Source organism: Triturus cristatus, chromosome 3_2 (genome assembly GCF_964204655.1).
Source record: "Triturus cristatus chromosome 3_2, aTriCri1.1, whole genome shotgun sequence".
Classification (NCBI taxonomy): Eukaryota; Metazoa; Chordata; class Amphibia; order Caudata; family Salamandridae; genus Triturus; species Triturus cristatus.
This window is the reverse complement of record NC_140584.1, coordinates 1,141,150,245-1,141,172,613: the sequence shown is the minus strand read 5'-3', so window position 1 is coordinate 1,141,172,613 and position 22,369 is coordinate 1,141,150,245. Positions and strand designations below refer to the sequence as shown.

Below are 22,369 nucleotides of genomic sequence, written 5' to 3'. Positions count from 1 at the left end.
GGTACCAAAAGATCCGCTTTCTTGTCCCTCCAGCCTCCCACTCAAACCTCTTCTTGTAGTCACTTCCCCCCCATCCCCTCCACGGAGCCCCTCAGCCCTTAAGCCCTTGGGACGTTTCACTCACCGGCTCCACCGCAACTCTCCAGAGTTGCGGCCGCTCCCCAGCATCCTCCGGTGGGCACCACCACTCCTCACACCACCGTTCCTCCGACTCTGCGTCCTCTCTATCTTCTTTCCGTGTGTCCTCGTTCGCGTCCTCTCCGCTCATCTTCCTTGTTCCGGATTCGTCTTCTTCTTTCCGCTCGTCCTGATACCCTTCTGCTCTCCTGCCTTTGGTCCGCGACCACGGCGTCCCTTCTCCTTCTCCTTTCATTGGATATCGGCTTGAACTTCCGGGGTCAACCCCGCCCCCTTCCGGGTCCTCAGTTCCCGTCTGTGGATAGACAGGAGAGGGGTATGGGTATTGTAGTTCGCTACAGTCCGGCTCTTCCTGATGGCTGGGATTGCTTTGTATGTTTCGACCAGAGCCCTTCCATGGTGCCATGCTCGTGAGTTCGCCCCGCAATCTCTCACAACAATGCTCAGAGATGTCGTGTGTGTAATTAATACTTATCTTTCTGCTAGTGCTAATAAAATAATCAGTATTTTATTGCATGTATGACTGCCATAGCCTAACTCACCTGTAAGGGTGAGGAGGGTTGGGGGGGAATCATTCACGTATCTGCGTGGCGGCTGCATTCCAAGTGCTCAACCCGCAGTCTGTTTTGGCTTCTTAGCAAACACTTCACGGTGATCGAACTGGGAAACACCACCTTAATAGAACGAAAGCAAAACTACAAGTCCCAGGAGACATTGTGCTTCTGGCTAAAAAACGGATTGGCTGAAGGCATCTCACGTGAAATGAGGCAGCCTGGCAGCTCTGCGGCCACCCTCCGGGATCATGTCTGAAGGATGGACATGCCTGGAGTCTTTCATTCCGTCATGACCAGTAGCAGGCTGCCAGAAGCAGGGAAGGGGGGTCACGTGCAAGGATCCCCTGGAGAAGACCACTATTGCGTGGAAAGTGTCCGTCGTGTGACAGGTGTGACACTAAAAGGCTGGGAGGGTTGGTTCAGATTCAGTTACATCCTTCTAGTGAATGAATGATAAGAAGTGAAGAACCGGGGTTTAACCCAGCGGCGTCAGGGGCACGCCTAAGATCTTCGAGTTCACCTGTCTTGGTATACAGAGACACGGAATACTTCTGGATGGCATCAGAGACCAAGTTTATTATCTGCAGCTAGTAACAGTGATCCTAGAAATACATCACGGTGTAAATTCTCAGGAGACTGCTCATTTTACTAAGGCGAGACGTCTCCTTTTATACCCAATATTCACATTATAAATGTACACCCACTGCACAAAATTCTAGCCAATAAGGTACATTTTCAAACAAAGTGTCACATAACAAAAACTCAATTTACAGTATCCCAACCCAAAAGTTAATTATTAGGAATGTCCCAAATTCAATCTCCACAAGCCGGACAAACCTATAATTGAAAGCATAACCCATGTAATGAAGAAACATAAAAAAAGAAACGGTAACAGATGCTGAACAAGATAAGGCATGTGCAAGGAAACTAAAAGTTAACGATGTCCTGAACATTGATTGGCAATCTCAGACAAAGATCGATCAGGGAAATTGGCTTTGCGGGATCAGTTTCAGGTGCAGAGGTCAGTTTCTTACAGTTCATTTCAGAGTCAAAAAGAAACCTAGTTAATGTATAAATGAACTAAGAAGGCCAGGCCACTTTATTCGCCAGGCTACCTTCACAGGCCTACGTGAGGGCAACACAAAATGGTGGCACAGGACAAAATGGAGTCAGACTCGAGAGTTACAGAATCTCAGTAGCACTGGACCCAGTAAGTCCCATGTCTGGACCACGTCTGAAAGGCCAGCTGGGCTGGGGCAGAAATGAGTCATATGTGAGTAAGAGTTATTCAAGGCTCAGGCACCCCCTGCTTGCCACTGACTCTATCCCAGCTCTACTGAATCACTTGATGAAACGTAAGTAAATATAAAAGCAAGACAGGGATAGAACTCACATTCACCTGACACGTGTCTTCACACTACTGACAGACAATGGGTGTTTATTGTTACCAAATGTAATAATACTCATTTTATCAACCTCAGAAGCATGAAACACGGATTTGATATGGTGAGATTTGAACCTGTGCCCGTGAAGTCAAGCACAGGTCCTGACGTTGATGCATTTAGTCCAGTGAGACACCATCCTCAGCTGAAGGAGCTCTTTTCACAAATTTAAAACAAACTGCATCTCAAATAGGTATTGCACTCCTGATTTAAGAAAAGGAGATGAGTTTGTAGCTTACCTTTTCTAACCATATGCAGTGTTCATAAACATTAGATTGAGGTCAGCAGGAAGAGCGTTACCAAGCCGTATCCTCCAGCAGCAGCCGCGCCTGCAAGGAGCATGCTTGCCGAGCTTTTCAGTAGGTGCATTACCCTACCAAGCTATATCACAAACCTGTTGCAGCAGTCAGGCTGCAGGATGCATGCACGCCGATCTCTGTAGTAGGCACATTATCCCTCAGAGCTATCGCGCCCAACCTCTGGCAAGGTGCAACCATATCTGCGGTAAGTGCAAACCACCCTGGCAGCAGCCAGTCTGAAGGGTGCATGCTCACAAATCTTTGCAGCAGGCGTATTACCCCCAGGGCTTCCTCACACAGCCTATTGCAGCCGCCAGGCTGTAGGGTGCGAGCTCGCAGATCTCTGCAGTATGGGCATTACCCCACTCAGTTTCTTGCAGCAGCTAGGGTGCGCCGACGCAGATCTCTGTATTAGGTCGGTGCATTAACCGACAGTTATTTCACCCAGTTTCTTGCAGCAGCTCGGTTGAAGGAAGCAAGCTCGCAGATCGCGACAGCATGCTCAATATCCCACATAGCTATCCCTCCAGCCTCTGGCCGCGCCCCCTCTCTCCCCAGCACCGCCTCCCTCCCGCCCCCACGCCTGCGTCAGCCCCTCCGCCTCCCCAGGAGTGTGACGCTGCAGACTGGGTGGGAGCTGTCCGTGGAAGCGAGTGCTGAAACTGCAGCAGCGGCGGCCGAGCCTGCACACACGGAGCCGGCTCAGCACCTGCACCCTGCGCCCTGTGCCCTTCCAGAGCCCGGCCGGGGAGTCGGACCCGCCACCAGCCCCGCAGGAACCGCCTGGGGCGCCCCGGGTTCCGCTAAGCCAGCCCGCACCCTTGCAGCCGGCTGCAGCCCATCCTTCCCTCCTCGTCCTGGGGAGGGTAGCAACAGCAGCAGCCGAATGAGAGCGCGCCTGGGAAGCTGAGATCACACGTGGCTCAACGGTGGAGCCGGGCCGGGAGACCCTCCCCTTCCTGCCTCCGGGCCCTGGGGGCCACCGCGGGCCCGGGCTGCCTGGCCAGCACATGGGGCGAGCATCGGGGTCTGCGACACTTGAAAGAGCTGGAGGCCACGCTGAGAGCTCATCTCTAACAATTGCAAAGCTTTATTTCAAGAATATTGTATTTTCTAGTTTTATATATTTCCCTCATATTTCTCTCAACCGCTTCCGGACGATTATCTTTATAGTTGCCTACTGTGTCGCGGTTTCTATTGGCCAGCCCTCTCATCTCAAGTTAATTGACCGTAGTTAGTGCCCGGTTCAATTACCCCCATGTTCCCCGCACTCTTGCCTTTGTAAGGGAGACTCGCACGCTAGGAGAGAGCCCTCGACGCTGATCACTTCAAACCTTAATGCTGTTATTTTCCTGTGTCTAAGTGAACCCGGTATTGTTAGATGAGGAAAACTTTATGAGAAAGCACTTTGTTCAGGGTCACACAATACTGGTCAAGTAGAGAAGCCGGGATTAGAAAGCAGACCACCTTGGCTCCACAGTGCTCAACTCAGCTAGTAGACGATGATCCTTTCTTGCCAGGTCCATGCCCTAAAACCAGAGCTCTTTTTTTGAGAAATGGTTCTGATGTGGATGTGCGAACTCCATATCCAGGAACTGGAGTCTAAAGGTGCCTCTTACTTCTAAACTAAAGACCATCCCAGATGCATTAGCGCGTGCTCATTAAATCTTAACGAATCCTTTCAAGGGGTCTTTAATATTTATTATGGAAATACAACATACATCACTTCTAATAAAACACGGACCTGGATTATTAATGTCCAGGAGGTAAGAGTCTTTTCATCAAACTACCTGAGGGGGGCGGGGGCATTTGTTGAGAATATTATGCCTTTCAATGCATAACCCTTCAAAGTCTTATGCAGTAGCTAAGAGGAAGAAGAAAGCTTTGGGATGCCAAAGAGTGGAAAAGAAAATATCTCCAGAGAGAGCGGCTGCACAGAAAGAGTACGGGCAGGAGTACCATTCAATGGCTGAATGTTTAGATGAATTGGCAATTGCATCAACATCAAAATATTAAAAGGGGTAGGAAAGGTGTGTGGGGGCGCTCCGGGGCAGCATGAAAGTGATCAAAGTTCAGAATTTAACATATTCAGGAGCAGTTAGGAAGGTCTAAAAGTGAGAGCGCTAGATTTCTAAAGGGTTAATATTTGTAAGAGAGGGGATCCTTAGAGGGGCTTCAGCTGTGCACGGTCTGTTAGGGCTGAGTAGAGCATGATGGGTTGAAGGATTTAATGTACCATATCTTTCAGTATTTTGAAGGGTTCTGTCACAAAACATCTTGGACTCTGCTGGGTTAAACCGTAAGATCTGGTCTAAGATTGAGGGGTTTAAACTGTCCACCATCTCTTCTGAATCCGGGTGGTTCGACTGTTAGGATCGTCTGAGATTCCGTGTGGTTTCATTGTGCACTATATTTAAACTGCACAATATCTTTTAGCATTACAGACGGTATAACCACAAAAGGCATTTTTGAATCTGGAAGTTTCACCTCCGAATATCTTTCAGGATTTTGGGTGATCGTCTGTCGACGACCTTGTAGGATTCGGGAGGGTTTTACTGTACACTTTTTTTCTGAAAAGCAAAACATCTAGGATTTTAGAGGGTTTAACTGTGCAACTCCTTTTAGAAAGCTGAAGCGGCCATCTCCACAATATCTTCTACGATTCTGGGTGTTTATCTGTAAGATAACTTCTAGGTTTGTAGAGGGTTCAGGTGAGAGGTCTAGAGTTCAGGATGGTTACATTGTAAGAGATCTTGGATTCTGGAAGGCTAAACTGTAATACGTTTTTCAAGGTTTAACTATATAAGATCTATTATTCCTGAGGCTTAAATGGTAAAAGATGTAGGATTCTGCAGGATTTAAGTGTAAAGGGTCACCTCAGATGCTGGAGGGTTCAACTATAAAAGAGCTAAGTTTTGAAGGAGTCATCTGTCTACAACATATTGTAGGATTTTGGAGAGTTGGAAAGTTGTCTAAAGATGTTGGAATGCTGAGGTGATCATGTTAGTTTACTATTACTGAAACATACAGAATGTTCCCAAGGAATGGAATTGTTGCTGTGAAATATGGGAATTTCCAAGGAGGACTCTGGAAGTTGTAAAGTGCACAAGATCATCTCTGGTGGATCTGTTACACACCGTGAGTGTTACAGGCACACCTGTGCAGGATCCTGTCAACGTGCGATGAGCGATATCCGGTGTGTTACAGGCACACCTGTGCAGGATCCTGTCAACGTGCGTTGAGCGATATCCGGTGTGTAACAGGCACACCTGTGCAGGATCCTCTCAACGTGCGATGAGCGATATCCGGTGTGTTACAGGCACACCTGTGCAGGATCCTGTCAACGTGCGATGAGCGATATCCGGTGAGGATTGTGGAAATGTGGATGTTATTCTGCAAGAGGATTCCAGATGCACAAAGTGTTCCAAGAATTCCTAAGGAGGAGTCTGGAATCATACGTCGTTTTGGATTCTGGAGGGTTCAAATGCACGCAGGGGCGTGACGCAAACGTGATCTCCCAAAGAGGGTTCTAGATCTGCCAACAGGGTAAAGTTCTACCTACGGCCATGGTTTGGGACGGGCAGAAGGACTGAGACCCAATCAAGAACGGCTCTGGATCCCTTACACGTTTCTCTTCCCCTTTCTCCTGAAGACAGGCACATGTTAATAACAGCCAGCTTGATTTTGTGGTACTGTGGACTTGTTACTCCCAGGCAGATGTTGCGTCACCAGGGTCTGCTCAAGTGCCGCTGTCGTCGGCTGTTCAATGACCTGAAAGTGTTCCTGCTACGGCGGGCCCCTCCAACTCCGCCCCTCCCCATGAACCTTGGCGAATGCGACCTGAGCTACGCAGCCAACAATAACACACTGAGCCAGGACTGGGGGTCGCAGGCGGAGAGCGCCACCCTAGAGGGCGAATGGAGCAGCGCAGCCTCAGCGGGCCAGCACCAGACTTCATGCTTGCACAACAGCACCTCCTCTGAAGACTGCTGCAAAGGGAAGCCGGAGGACAGGTACTCTCTGGGCAGTAGTCTGGACAGTGGCATGAGGACACCTCTCTGCAGGATCTGCTTCCAGGGGCCGGAACAGGTAGGCCTGCATGTCTTACAAACCCCTACTGCATTTGTATTTAGTCATTGAAACTAAGAACGTGCTTGTTGGCTGTGGAAGAGGGCTTCACCACACATTGGTAAGAAAGGAAAGGAAATATGGAAAAGGGGCCCTTGGTGGGGTTTGTGTTAGAAGTGAGCAGCTGGCATAACTCACTGGCATCATCCTTGCACAGCTGAAAAAAAGCTGAAAAAAAGCCTAGTTAAGATATCTTAGGAGATGTCTGCTGAAAGAAGAGATATGAGTGGCGTTTCCTTGGGTGTCGGGGTGGATTTTCCACAAAGTTGGCGCCAAGCCAGGAAAAAGGTATCTGCCCCTGGAGGTATGTTTGCTAAACTGGGGAATGTTCAGCAAAAATAAACTTTGAGGGACATAAAAAGTAAACAATTTTATCAAACGTCCTGAGATGTTCCCCACAGGCTCTGAGGGCCAACCAGAGAACCGTGCAAGATGCTGTGTGTGGGAGGAGGCTACCGAGGTTTCTGGAGACTTAGGAAGTGTATGGCGAATCATGTGCTCCGGCCCTTCAGGGTGGCTCCTGTAATCTGGGCGTCTCGCCCGCATCCATCATCTCTGATTGCTATTGTTGAATGATTTACTTGTGCGGAGCTCCCCTCCCCTTCTGAAAGGACCTGGTGTATGAAAGGGTTTTACTCTTCTGTGTCTGAGGGCAAATGTGTTGATAGTTAAGGGCCAAAAGTTAGTTTCCGGGTTGGAGTCAATAATCTGACGTGGCGGTGCTTTTTAGGCCACCCTTACACACATTTCTGGAATTGACTGGTTGGTTTATATGTCAGATAATGCGACCCTCCCGTTCCCCTTCCACCTCACATCCCAGCGCTAGAAGCTGCTGTATTTATCTTGGACACATTACATAGCTGCCTTACACTTCTACAGACCCCGGCGTCCACGAGAGACGGCGGGCTTCGCGCGGACGGATGGAGAACGTGCAGCTGTTGCTATTTATGATAAGCACGAGGAAAGCGCAGCGGCTTGCGTGGACAGCGCAGCAGCTGGGGGTCGCACGTGGCTTGCGTGGACAGCGCAGCAGCTGGGGGTCGCACGTGGCTTGCGTGGACAGCCTGCAGGGCAGCAGCTGGGGGTCGCACGTGGCTTGCGTGGACAGCGCAGCAGCTGGGGGTCGCACGTGGCTTGCGTGGACAGCGCAGCAGCTGGGGGTCGCACGTGGCTTGCGTGGACAGCCTGCAGGGCAGCAGCTGGGGGTCGCACGTGGCTTGCGTGGACAGCGCAGCAGCTGTGGGTCGCACGTGGCTTGCGTGGACGGGCAGCAGCTAGGGTCGCACGTGGTTTGCGTGGACAGGGCAGCCACTGGGGGTTGCACGTGGCTTGCGTGGACAGCGCAGCAGCTGGGGGTCATACGTGACTGTGCTCACCTATGACCCAAACAGGCTTCACGTGTGGCCACAGTTACCACCACAGGCACAGACCAGAGGGCTGGTCGGGGTAGCTCCTTCCCTCCCTAGCCGTACCTGTGGCAGACCGTGCTGTACACGTCACTAACGTAACAACATTGACTTGAAGTGTTAGATGTATAGACACAATACACATCTATTGTTCAGCGCCAAGATACCCTTTGTGGTGAACGCGCGCTTTAAAAGGTTATTTTTAAGAGGAGCAGTTCCTTTTTTATTTAAATATGAAAGTGAAATGCCAGTGAACGCGAGAACATGCATTCCGAGGCCAGGCACCAGCGATGGTAACTGTTCATGCTCCAGTCAAACCTGCCACGTATAGTGGCGGGAGCGTCACTGGGCGTAAACACATAGGACATGGATCGAGAGACGCAATGGGGAGATTAAGGAGCCTCCAAAAAGAAAGAGGAGCTAGCAGAAAATGGGAGACAAAAGACGGGGGTATGGGGCGATATTCAGTGAGAGAGATGGGGTGAGGCGAGGGAGGTGGCCAGGAGGCGAAAGAGACAGAAACATTAAGGGATAAGACGTATGAGAATGTATGGAAGAGGAAGAGAGATATTAGAAGAAAAAGGATATTTAGAAGGGGGGGGAGCGTGAGGGAAAAAGAGATAAAGTGTGTGAGGGAATAGAAAATGAAAAAGGGATAGAGAGAATAAATGAGGGACCGTCAACTCATTCCTTATAGTATCAGTTGTTCTCCCTCTTCTGGTCGGGGGCAGAGTTATCATTGGTGCAGCAGGTGCAGTGGCACCAGGCCCAGAGCCCTGAGGGATGCATTGAACCCTGATAATTGCTGTGTTTACTGCCTCACCTGCAGTCAACGGGGCCATTTCCTAGCTTGGTCCCGGCCCGCGGCATCCTTGCTACACACCTGCGCCCCGAGCCGTGTCCTTTTATAAACACCCACTCACAACCGGAGCTGGCACAGCCGTGTAGAGACGACCCAGTTCCACAGAACTCTCAATACAAGATTACTAACATGCACGAAAAAACTACCAAAAACTGCACCATTGGAAAGGCAAATACACTTGGGGAAGTAAATAAAAAAAGACAACTTGTGAAATGTAAAAAAAAATCTATCTCACTGCCCAGATATCGATGTTGAGAAATATATCAGTGTTTTCCCGGTAAAGGACATCCCCATAGAGTGACTGACAGCGACTAGTTTCACAGTCAGTTTTTAATAGCTACTGGGTCTGCGACCCGCCCCCTTAACACCCTGGTTTCAGTGAGGTTATTTTACGCAAACAGTGTGTTTCTCTCTCTCAACATACCTTAATTGGCTCAATTCGCGTGGTTGTCTCTCTTACTGACAGAGAATTCCTCCACCTCTACTCCTCCACCTGAACTCCTCCACCTGAGCTCCTCCAACAGAGCCCCTCCAACAGAGCCCCTCCACCAGAGATCCTGCACCAGAGCCCCTCCAACAGAGCTTCTCCACCAGAAGCGTCACCAAGGCTCACCACCGGAGCTCCTTTACCAGAGCTTCTTCACCAGAGCTCCTCGAGCTAAGACCCTCCACCAGAGCTCCTCAACCCAAGCCCCTCCACCAGAGCCTCTCTACCAGAGCCCCTGCACCAGAGCTCTTCCACCTGAGCTTTTCCACCTGAGCTCCTTCACCCGAGCTTCTCCACCATAACCTCTCCACCATAACCTCTCCACCAGAGCTCCTCCACCAAAGCCCCTCCACCAGTGCATCTCCACCTGAGCTCCTCCACCTGAGCCCCTCCACCTGAGCCTCGCCTCCAGAGCTCCTTCACCTGATCCTCTCCATAAGAGCTCCTGCACCAGAACCTATCCACCAGAGCTCCTCAACCCGAGCCCCACCACCAGAGTCCCTCTACCAGTGCTTCTCCACCTGAGCTCCTCCACCTGAGCCTCTCCACCAGAGCCCCACCACCAGTCTCTTCACCAGAGCTCCTCAAGCCGAACCACTCCACCAGAGCTCCTCGACCCAAGCCCCTCCACCAGAGCCTCGCTGCAAGAACCCCTGCACCAGAGCTCCTCCTCCAAAACTCCTCCCACTGATCTCCTCCACCAGAACTTCTCCACCAGAACCCCTCCACCAGAGCCCCTCCACCAAAGCCACTTTTCCAGAGCCCCTACACCAAAGCCCCTCCACCAGTGCATCTCCACCTAAGCTCCTACACCTGAGCCTCTCCACCAGAGGCTCACCCCCGGAGCTCCTCCACCTGAGCCACTCCATAAGAGCTCCTGCACCAGAACCTATCCACCAGAACCTCTCCACCAGAGCTCCTCAACCTGAGCCCCACCAACAGAGTCCCTCCACCAGTGCTTCTCCACTTGAGCTCCTCTACCTCAGCCTCTCCACCAGAGCCTCTTCACCAGAGCTCCTCAACCCGAGCCTCACCACCGGAGCCTCTCTAACAGAACCCCTGCACCAGAGCTCCTCCACCAAAGCTCCTCCATCTGATCTCCCCCACCAGAACTTCTCCACCAGAACCCCTACACCAGAGCCCCTCCACTAAAGCCCCTCCACCAGAGCCCTGCCACCAAAGCCTCTCCACCTGAGCTCCTCCACCACAGCTCCTCCACCTGGGCCTCTCCACCTGCGGATAACCTCTGGAGCTCCTCCACTAGAGACCCTACACCAGAGATCCTCCTCCTGAGCTCGTTCATCAGAGCTCCTCCACCAGAGACCCTCCACCAGAACCCCACCACCAGACCTTCTTCACCAGAGCTCCTCAACCCGAGCCCCTCCACCAGAGCCTCTCAACTAGAGCCCCTGCACCAGAGCTCCTCCACCAAAGCTCCTCCAACTGAGCTCCTTCACCAGAGCTTCTCCGCCTGAACCTCTCCACCAGAGCTCCTCCACCATAGCCTGTCCACAATAGCCTCTCCACCAGAGCCTCTCTATCAGAGCTCCTCCACCAGAGCCTCAACACCAGAGCTCCTCCACCATAGCTTGTCCACCAAAGAACCTCCGCCAGAGCCTCTCCATCAGAATTGACTTTATGAATCCTCCTCTACTCGGTCTGCCAGAGCCCTGTGTCTCGGCTGTATGTCCCTGTTGTGCGTCTGTTCATACATGCACAGGCCCTGTCAGTAGCGGCCAGTAGTTTTACCAGGGACTTGGGCGGGGACCACACACACTTCACTAACAACCATCCATTCACACACCCATTCCCAACCGTCGCTAACAAATGCACATACATTCATACATACTCGTTCGCAAGCAACAAACATTAAAAAAAAGACATAAAACTTACCTCAGCAACTGCTCTCTGACAGGGAAGCCTCGGAGGTCCCATGAGGGTTGGGACTGCAGCCTTCCCTCATAAGCCTCGGAGGTCCCATGAGGGTTGGGACTGCAGCCTTCCCTCATAAGCCTCGGAGGTCCCATGAGGGTTGGGACTGCAGCCTTCCCTCATAAGCCTCGGAGGTCCCATGAGGGTTCGGACTGCAGCCTTCCCTCATAAGCCTCGGAGGTCCCAGGAGGGTTGGGACTGCAGCCTTCCCTCATAAGCCTCGGAGGTCCCATGAGGGTTGGGACTGCAGCCTTCCCTCATAAGCCTCGGAGGTCCCATGAGGGTTCGGACTGCAGCCTTCCCTCATAAGCCTCGGAGGTCCCAGGAGGGTTGGGACTGCAGCCTTCCCTCATAAGCCTCGGAGGTCCCATGAGGGTTCGGACTGCAGCCTTCCCTCATAAGCCTCGGAGGTCCCAGGAGGGTTGGGACTGCAGCCTTCCCTCATAAGCCTCGGAGGTCCCAGGAGGGTTGGGATTGCAGCCTTCTCTCATTGGCACTGCCGACCCACCCCTTTGTGACGAGTTGTCACTGATTGACACTCGGCCGTCGGCACTTCAGGGCTTACACTGAAGCGTCCAGGTCTGGGCATTCAGTGATGCTCCCCCTCGTCACGAGGGGGGGGGCCTCGAGGCACTTTTGAAGAGGTCATGACCACAGGGCTGGGAAATCCTCAGCCTGGCAAAATTCAGCTCAGGCACCTGCACATTTTGCATATGTCTGGCTCCTGGCTGCCTGACCTGAACCAGAAGATTGTTTGTCAGTCTGACCTTTGTTCAGCCTGACAGACACTCTCCTTGCCTGGAAAAAGCTGGAGGGTGTGGCCCCTCAGCCTGTGCAGACGAGCCTGCTTGCTCTAACACATTTGCTAACGTGGGTGAGGCTGAGCCGTACATTAATCACCAATGCCCAGCCTAGACATCTTCTCTTAGCTATCCATGCTTCACCATAGTTAAGAGTCAGCCAGTAGCATGCCTGCAGCAGCTAGCGCCGTGAGGAAACATGAGCAGCTGCACCGCTATGCAAGATACTTTTAATACTTGAATGTTAGAAAGACCTAACATAAGTTACATTCGTCCCACACTGGCAGATTTTGCCCTCGGCAGTGCCTAATCTGAGATGGTGATTGCAGGTGGGGCCCACCAGCACTCATTTGTGGGGACTGGCACTTATTTGTCCTCAACAAACCTTGACCAAAGTAAGAGAGAGAAAAACAAAATGGAGAAACGAGGAGCAAGACAAAAACTGAAAAACAGTGACAAAGGGAGAAAGCAGAGAAGGAAATAGACCTAAAAGAGTCAGATAAAGCGGCAGGGAGAGTCTGGTGGTGGATGAAAGAGGTGGAATCGAGAATACGCAGCGTTGGTATTCAGCACCCTGACTTCGATAGCGCTAACCGCAGGCTTCTGATAGATCTCTGGGTACCGAGACTTATTATTAATTTAAAAATGAAGTTCTGGCCCTCCCCTGACCAATGCCTACAGTGTGCTTGAAGCAGGAAGGATTTTGATTGGTGTAAGCGCCGTTCAACGTGGTTACAGCGCTGTCATAGTGACACCCTGCGAATACCAAAGAGCTAAGGGTGGGATGGGGGAGATTGTAGTGAGACCACTAATTGAATTTTAAAATAGGTCTGACAGTTTAAACAACATAAATGTTGATATAAGGGATATAAACACTCAAACTATTGAACCCATAACTAGGATGCTGCAGAGCCAGTGAACAGTAGCACGCCTGGGTGCTTCCCACTGTTGACAGAACATGTATTTGTAAAGCGCCCGTTCACCCAAGGATATCTTGGCGCTGAATAACAGATGTTTATTATTACCCAACTCAATGGTACTCATTTTACCGACCTCAGAAGCCTCAAAGGCTGAGTGGACCTGCTGGGATTTGAACCTGTGACCACGAGATCGAACATAGGCCCCTACAGGGGATGCATTAGTCCACAAAGCCACCTGACCTGGCCACCGAGTTGAAACATAGCACAACATGTAGACGGGAGCTCGTCATCCCCTCTTTATGGTGTTAGTTACCTGTGTTGTACCTGTCCTGCATGTGTGAGAGAATCATGTGACCTGCATTGCCAATGCTTGTTTAATGCTCAATGGGAATAAAAGACTCAACCCTGACATATGTGAGCAGAGTTTACTTTTGGGTTTATGAGTAGAAAAGCAGTTTTTGAAAGGAACTAGACAACTTTGTAAAATCTTAAAATATAGATCACAATGGACTGCATGTCGTGGTTAAAATCTTCGGCGACTTCTGACATTTTGGCCAACAGCACTTTGCATGCTTGACACTTAGCCCACAATAACTGTGTAAAAGCTAAGTACCAGCCACACAGTGCATCAAAAAACAACAGGGGTATACCCAAATCACCCTATGATACCTGGGTATAGGGACAATATATTTATATATCTAAGGAAAGAAGGTATCAAGGAAATAATACATAAATCATTCACGATTCAATGATTTATGTATTATTTCCTTGATACCTTCTTTCCTTAGATATATAAATACCAGCCACACAGTGCAGCATACTGTTGGATAAAAAGTCAAGAACTGCTGTTGGTATTATATGTCACTGTGCCAATGGGCAATTTAATTCCTGGCTTCTGCCTGTTTCTTCTTAGGCAATTCAAGTTAAACAGCCTAGTGGGTGAAGGGGGGAGTCATAGCCTCTCAGATGCAAATGCTCACATCTGACCACTAATGGTGGTGCTAACTTTAACACTCTTAGAAAAGCAAATCAGAACTGCTAAAAACGTTTTATTTACTACAACAGTGCAAGCAGCAGGAGCTGGAGGTGACTAAAGAGACACCCAGAAAGGACACGCAGTGGATCGACACCCTCAGTTGTAGGATCCACCCAGCTGTAGACATTGGTGGGATTCAGTGGAGGGCCTGCTGCAGCATTGTGATGTGCCCTGCCTTGAACAGGGTCAGCATGTGCTGCTGGTGCAGGCCCGCGCGGTTGGGTTGGAACAGCTGGAATCATCTTGGATTTTGAATATGCCTTCCTAACTTTTCACTTAACAGTAAAACCTAGTTTACTCTTTGAGCAGGGGTTTGATATATCTCAAACTCTACCCCCAGAAAAGTTTGACAGTTTGTCAAACCTCAAATAGCCCTTCAATGTGTGTGATCCTAGTTTGACCCCATTGACTTTGCCTCGTCCGTCTCGCCTGGCTCCACCGTGGTATCCTGCCCATCATGGTGTGGTGTCCCTAACTGTGTACTGATGTGTGCTTTGAAGGCACGGGTTCACATGTCCTTCTTGACCCCATCTCAGGGCATTGTGGCCCGAGGTGATGCAACCTTCTCCTTCCCCGGGCAGGACAGTGTGCCACCTCAGAACTCTTCTGCCTTCACCTGTCCTTTGAAGCATATTGACATATGTGTTTGTTTCAGGCTTTGGCCAACTTAAGATCTTGAAGCAACTGTTTCCAAACATCATCAACTGTCTCACACCTGTGATAAGTGCCTGGATAGACTCCACACTGGACTACTCTAAAGCTGGCTATCTAGCTGCCCCAGAAAAACATTTTTTCTACTGCAACTTGCCCAAACCACTGCCCAACACATGGCAGGATTTCATTTATTTTAAAAACTCTACACTGGCTATCCATTCACTCCAGAGTTGCTTACACAGCTTTGGCCATCGTCCAAAAATCCTGCCTCATCAATGTCCTCATTTTTGGTGCCCCATTTTCAGCGCCGTCAACCATAAGTTCCTCCCGCCTGCAGCTCAGTTCCTGCAACCAGCCGACAAGCTAGATGATCATGATAGCAATTTATAGCACGCACAGCTACTCCAAGGAGTGTCCCGGCGTGAGCAGTAGGGTCAGAAAGGAAAGAGGCTTAGGTTTGCAGAAAGAGGCAAGTTTAAAGTTTCTTCTTAAACAGTGTCCCATCACTCGTCATCCGCAGCTCCAGAGGGAGCTGACTCCAGGCGGTCGCACCCAGGTACGCTAGAGACCATCCTCCTGCTCTTACACGCTGAATCCTAGGGATCTCCGCTATGTTGTGGTCTATGGTAGGAGGGGCGGATTGATATAGGGCGCCATATACTAATACCAGAGCCTTACATTGGACTCCTTCCCTGATGTCAACTAGAGCGGATTCTTATGGAGATAGGGCTTACTCCACTCCAACAGCTAGACATTGCTGGTCTCTTACTGCTGCTGTGCGCTTAGAGCCCACACTGAGCACATTTAGGAAATCCATCAAATTATCCCTGGGTAACCAGGAAACTTTCCTCCTCCCTTTAATTAACTGTTTTGTTACACCTACAGCGCCAAGAAGCTCTACAATAGCTGTGCTCTAAAAATAATATAACATAACAAAGATTCGATTGCTGCGTCTGGTGGCTTAGGGGACTAATGCATCCACTGCGGGGGCCTGTGTTCGACCTCATGGTCACAGGTTCAAATCCCAGCGTGTTCAGTCAGCCTTTCATCCTTCTGAGGTCAATAAAATATGTTATTTAGGGCCAATATACCCTTCTGGGTGAACGTGCGCTTTACAAATTCACGTTATATATTACTATCAGTTTACCAAGATCTGGTTTGGTAACAATCAGCTTTCGTTGAGAAGCTGACATCTTCTTTGTGCCCAGGCTTTTTAGGTCTCGCCGAGACAGCGTCATTATCTTCAGAGCTCTCATGCACTCTAGATGGATTGTAGCTGTCAGGTCGGACGAATGGATTTGGCGGTTGCAGTAGGGCATTTTGCAGTGCATTCCAATTGCATTTATTTACATCCGACAAAATGCCAATTTCATTGGTTCAGCTGTGAGAAGAATCCAATTAGGGGGGACTATCCTTTTTCTTTCTTACAGGAGCTGTCAAAGTCCTGTTGTCAAATTTGCCTCACTCACACTTCCTTTGTTTGGACTTTGTCACTTTTTGGGTTCTCAAAATCCTTCAGTGTGACAGCTGACAGTGGTTGTGCTACAGCAGCAAAAGCCGAGCAGGCTTTTCAGGGGTGGATAATTTCAGTGCGAGGTCCTGTGAACGCTGCTTGACTGCCGGGTCCTGCCTTCCTCGGGTAGTCCTGGCGCCTTGTCCCCTCCTCCAGCAGTGGATACTTTCAGTGCGAGGTCCCGTTGAACGGTGCTTGACTGCCGGGTCATGCCTTCCTCGGGTAGTCCTGGCGCCTTGTCCCCTCCTCTGGCAGTGGATACTTTCAGTGCGAGGTCCCGTTGAATGCTGCTTGACTGCCGGGTCCAGCCTTCCTCGGGTAGTCCTGGTGCCATGTCCCCTCCTCCAGCAGTGGATACTTTCAGTGTGAAGTCCTGTTGAACGCTGCTTGACTGCTGGGTCCAGCCTTCCTCGGGTAGTCCTGGCGCCTTGTCCCCTCCTCCAGCAGTGGATACTTTCAGTGCGAGGTCCTGTTGAACGCTGCTTGACTGTCGGGTCCTGCCTTCCTCGAGTAGTCCTGGCGCCTTGTCCCCTCCTGCAGCAGTGGATACTTTCAGTGCGAGGTCCCGTTGAATGCTTCTTAACTGCCGGGTCCTGCCTTCCTCGGGTAGTCCTGGCGCCTTGTCCCCTCCTCCAGCAGTGGATACTTTCAGTGCGAGGTCCCGTTGAACGCTGCTTGACTGCCGGGTCCTGCGTTCCTCGGGTAGTCCTAGCGCCATGTCCCCTCCCCCAGCAGTGAATACTTTCAGTGCGAGGTCCCGAAGAACGCTGCTTGACTGCCAGGTCCAGCCTTCCTCGGGAAGTCCTGGTGCCTTGTCCCCTCCTCCTGCAGTGGATACTTTCAGTGCGAGGTCCCGTTGAACGCTGCTTGACTGCCGGGTCCAGCCTTCCTCGGGTAGTCCTGGTGCCATGTCGCCTCCTCCAGCAGTGGATACTTTCAGAGCGAGGTCCCGTTTAATGCTGCCTGACTGCCGGGTCCAGCCTTCCTCGGGTAGTCCTGGCGCCTTGTCCCCTCCTCCAGCAGTGGATACTTTCAGTGCGAGGTCCCGTTGAACGCTGCTTGACTGCCAGGTCCAACCTTCCTCGGGTAGTCCTGGCGCCATGTCCCCTCCCCCAGCAGTGGATACTTTCAGTGCGAGGTCCCGTTGAACGCTGCTTGACTGCCGGGTCCTGCCTTCCTCGGGTAGTCCTGGCGCCATGTCCCCTCCCCCAGCAGTGAATACTTTCAGTGCGAGGTCTGGTTGAACGCTGCTTGACTGCCGGGTCCAACCTGCCTCGGGTAGTCCTGGCGCCATGTCCCCTCCCCCAACAGTGGATACTTTCAGTGCGAGGTCCCGTTGAACGCTGCTTGACTGCCAGGTCCTGCCTTCCTCGGGTAGTCCTGGTGCCTTGTCCCCTCCTCCAGCAGTGGATTCTTTCAGTGCGAGGTCCCGTTGAACGCTGCTTGACTGCCGGGTCCAGCCTTCCTCGAGTAGTCCTGGCGCCTTGTCCCTATCTCCAGCAGTGGATACTTTCAGTGCGAGGTCCCGTTGAACGCTGCTTGACTGCCGGGTCCAGCCTCCCTCGGGTAGTCCTGGCGCCTTGTCCCCTCCTCCAGCCATAACAATGTTCTCCGCCCAGCTCGATTCTTCGCTGAAGATCTCCCTCCTTGTCACTCCAGGAGCACCCTGGCTGCCAGGGAAGCTTCTAGGACTCAAAGGCACAGACCTCAGTGGGAGTCAGGTGCAGCCACTCTTGTTAGCTAGTGGTCACCCCCCAAAGTCCAGGTCACTGGTCAGCAGGCTTTCCTCAAAAGATGCATTTCTTTTCTTCATGTCCCTGGACCACAGGAGTGCAGCTGGTCGGACCTTTGAGGAGTGCTCCCAAGTTTTGAATTCAGGCCTCACGCCCTTCCCCAGGCACACACAGACCACGGGATCTTCCTTTTCTGTTCTTTTCCAAGGACCGGTGCGAAGGAAAGTCATGTCCCATCAGTACAGCCATCTCTGGCAACAGAGGTGTGGCCAGCCATAGGCCGGGGCTACTGGTATGCGCATCTAAAGTGCTTGTACGAACCTGCCCCCTCTGTATGTGGACAGAGCCCTGTGGGAACACAACGCCACCTCTAGAGCAGGACTGGATGCCCGTAGGGATACAGCGCGCTTTATAAATGCAAATACATACATACATACACGCTCTTATGCTGCCATTCTCCGCCGCCTGCTATGGTGCACTCAGGAGGCACAGGCCAGTTTGTACCATGACCTCTTACCGGAATTAGAGTACATTTGTAGGTTTCTCTGGTGACAGCCCCTATTTACACTATTTTTGGAAGGCATGTGTGTATTGATATGTAGCCTGTTTTGATGGTTCCCAGTAAGCAATTGTGTGACATCACTTTATGGGCGTGGCAGTTGCTTGCACATTTGGAGTGGGCTTTAATGCTTGGAGGTGCCAGCTTGCCTTATCTGTGTTTTAAGTCCTCGTGGATGGTGCGGCCGGAGGCTCTCCCAGGGTGCCTTGAGGGCGCCTTGTGCTCTGATGCAGAATGGGTTAGGGGTCACCCTTGTGCCTGGCTGGGAGGTGGTTAGCCTTTCCCTGCACCCCAGCTTGGAAGGGCTTTGTCATCTCGGTATATGCTGTGGTTAGGAAGGGAGGTGTGTCTTCAAGCTCATGTACTCTCCCCCCCCACCCCCCCCTCTGTACTTCTGCTTTCTGTGTGTCAGCTTCTTCTCTATGCATGTCTGCAGTAGCATGTGTCTTTGTGTTTTCTGTTCCTCCTGCTCTCTCCAGGTCTGGACACCTCCTGCCTCCTATCAGGTCCCTGTACACAGGAATAGTATGGGCTTCTGTAAGGAGGGTTTTATTTATTAGGTCTGGCTTAGCCAATACCTTTTGATTTTATATAATATTTGTATAATAGACTTAGTTTTGAGGACTTTCTGCCAGCCCTCTTCATCCAATGGGCTGTTTTAGTGTCATTCACAAATTTCGTCTGTCCACTGCAGCATACTGAAGGGGTTAATGGGCCCACACTTCCTTTAGCCTTTGGTTCACTTCACTGTGATTGGCTGCATTCTGCTCTTTTCCAAAGTACTCATCCGCACACACAGCTAGTCCACTTCAGTGCCAGGGACTTCCATGGCAATCTGTGCTTTTTGAGACAAAACACCCTTTGGTCTTACGACAGTGTTTTTTAGACTGATGAGGCCCCAGCAGCTTCACCAACCGCAAAGGTTTGTAATAACTTTGAGAAAACGTTTGATCAACTTCAGGATAAAAAAAAGGTAGGTCAAAAATGGGAACAGTGATCTGCAGACGACACTCAACATCCCTGTAGCAGAGCTGAACCCCAAGACTAAGCCATCGTTCTGATTTAAAGGTTTGTGTAAAACCTGGTTCAGTTTGCCTATAAGATGGCAAATGAGGTCAAAGTGCCACAAGATGGCAGCATTGGATAGGACATGAGGTCTCCTTCCCTGTCTTTTTGAGGACTATGGCGCATCTAGCAAGTGGTAATTGGTAGTTGGGCTTGGACTTCGGAGAAGCCATTCATGATGTGTGTGAGGAGGAGAGGTTTTGGAACAAAGCAATATCGGCACCGGTGTAAAAGTGCCAACGAACATGGTGCACACGGTAGGGATCGCGTCTGCTGTGTGTGACTCGACGGGTGATTTCCATCTCTGTACCTTTGATTTTGTTCCTCTGAGATTTAAAGCCTGTCCACAGCCCTGTTTGTACAATAGCCTATCACTGGAAATAGAGCACATGTTTACATTTCTCTAGTGGCATCACCTATTTGAATTATTTTGAGTGACATGTCCATTTTGATCAGAAACTCCTCGATCCAAATTCATACCGGGTAAATCTTATTCAAAGGGTACATTTTAAAAAGAGCATCAGATGTTACTTTAATTTATTTAACCAGGCAAATACACACTCACCTGCTTGAGATGGCGCTGAATATCCCCATCCGGATGCTAATCCACCTCTCTGTGAAACTCGTGCCTTGGAGTTACACCCAGCAAGGCCCATCAAGGTGAGGGGATGTGGTCCCTCGGCTAGACTGCCGACTTTGGAGCTGGAAACCAGGGTTCGAGCCTCGGGTCGCGTCCACATCCTGTGATTCTGGGCAAATCACTTAATCTCCCCGTGCCTGAATGTGTAATGTTAAATACGGTGCTCGTGTAAAGCGCTCCAATACCTTCGGGTCGAGCTCGCGCTATATAAATATGCAAAAACAAAAAAAGGTGTTTATTCTGATTGAAGATGCATTCTTGTCTGAGGGCCCAGGTTGGAGCACTGGCTCCAAGCACAAAGTGTGAGACCCACCCTCCTGCCTCTGGGCTGGGTCAGCCTCCTTCCTTGTCTAAAAGCCTGAGAACTGGGAACTTAAGAGGAGAAGAATGTCTCAGCCATCTAGAAAAGGGTGAAGTGTGGCGCGTGCGCTCTACAGCCCCAGCCGAAACCCAAGATGGAGAATGCCATATTCCAATAAAAGAGGGTGTAAGCCTGCTCTAATTTCGGAAAGAATTTGGAAATGGATTGTAGAACTGCAGGATTTCTTGTTTTCGATTGATTACATGACGGGGCATGGGCAATTGTATGTATACCGTCTCTCAAGATTGCTGATGGTTGGGAGCGATGAGCGCGTGCGCTGTTGCACATGGGAGTATTGTGCAGGAAGAATTGATAGCGGAACTGTAGAGGGCGTGAGCCTCTTCAGTGTTGTAAAGTTTTGAGGCCAGCTCGGCCGATGAAGAACGGTGTCAATGAGTTACTTAAACCCTTTTGGATGATAAAAGATGGATTCTCAATTCTCAGTGGTAGTTCAGAGGTGACGGATTGTAACAGCCAGCAGCTTACGCGAAAAAGAGTTTAACACTGCACATTAAAGTCATTTGGGGATGGGAAATACCAAGGGAAACATCTGTGAACATTTCTGGTGGCCAGGTTTAGATTGCAGATCGAGAGAAAAATGTGTGAGTTTTTGACATAGGGAAAGTGACAACATTTGTAAGGTAAGAACTATTCCCATGACATGTAGGAGGTTGGCAACTGGACCAAGGTATGGCATAGCCATAGATCTACTAGGTCCTTTGCGAGGTGAGAATGCCACTCTATACCTTTTGTGATGGTTGATCTGTTTTCAAGGTGACCTGAGATTGCTTGTCTTTCTGACACATCGTCAGAAGCAGTTGTGTGTTTCCTAGAAAATTTGTTCCAGAGGGAGGGGGTGCCTAAGAGTATTTTAACAGAAAATGGAGTTCAATTTTGCTCTCTTGAAATGGAGAGTTTTCCTCAGTCCTATGGAATGAATCATAAAAGGTCTTCTCTTTATCATCCACGAACCAATGGCATGGTGGAGATATTTAATAGGACCTTGAATGAGCGCTATCAGAGAGCCAAGTCGAGTAGAGTAGACTGGAAGAAAGAATTACAGTCTCGCATGGTTGCATATGGATTGTAAAATGAAGGACAGGAAAGAAAGTTTTGACAAAAGGCTTGCTGTTGGAAAGGTGGTTGCGGATGTTTGCGACTGGGTTAAGATCCGCTTTCCAGTGGGTTCAAGTCCATGGTCTAAATTCACAATTCTAAAAAAGTTGTTAAGACTTTTAGAAATGCAGTTAAGACTGGAGATGGTAAGATCTGATATCTCATCAGGGTCATCATTTTACCTAATCATTCAGGTTCCATTGGAAGACCAAACAACTCTGGTGTCATATTTACATTGCATTCGTTTTTTTGAATTGGGTATGGTAAACATTACGTCCCAGTTTTGTCAGTCTATATATATATAAGTACATGACCCATATCTATACTATTTGTTTATAGGTGACCAGAGAACCTGGGAACAATGCTAACAGCAAGTATACTTTCAGTCTCAATACTGTTTGCAAGGGGTGTATACTTTGATAGGATCCCATGTCCTGATGAATGCCGTGGACTCTGAGGAGCCACCTTGGCAGAAACATGTCGACACTTTACTGGGGTTGAGATACTTATTGCCCTATACTCCACGCCCAGTTTTTAATACCAAGTGGCCCCCTTCGAAGTAAAAGCCATACTGTGTTACCACATCGCTTTTTAATTCATTTTATGGATCCTTGGTTAGAAAAGTGCCTCCCTGACTCTAGGGTGTATGCCAGCTCTCCTTCGAATCGTGATTTTGGAGAGCATGGAGATGTCCTATGATGAAGCATGACACCTGGTATGTGTA

General features: G+C 50.1%; 1 protein-coding gene across 2 annotated transcripts in view; it reads left to right on the top strand.

Moving 5' to 3' along the window:
• The first annotated feature begins 3,078 nt into the window (after positions 1-3,078).
• MARCHF4 (membrane associated ring-CH-type finger 4) overlaps positions 3,079-22,369 on the top strand; it is a 436,751-nt gene continuing 417,460 nt past the window's right edge. For both annotated transcript variants that reach the window (XM_085649961.1, XM_085649960.1), the window contains exon 1: positions 3,079-6,522. In XM_085649961.1, coding sequence (XP_085506087.1) covers positions 6,094-6,522 — 429 coding nt within the window. In that variant the 5' untranslated portion in view covers positions 3,079-6,093. The remainder of the gene's footprint in view (positions 6,523-22,369) is intronic.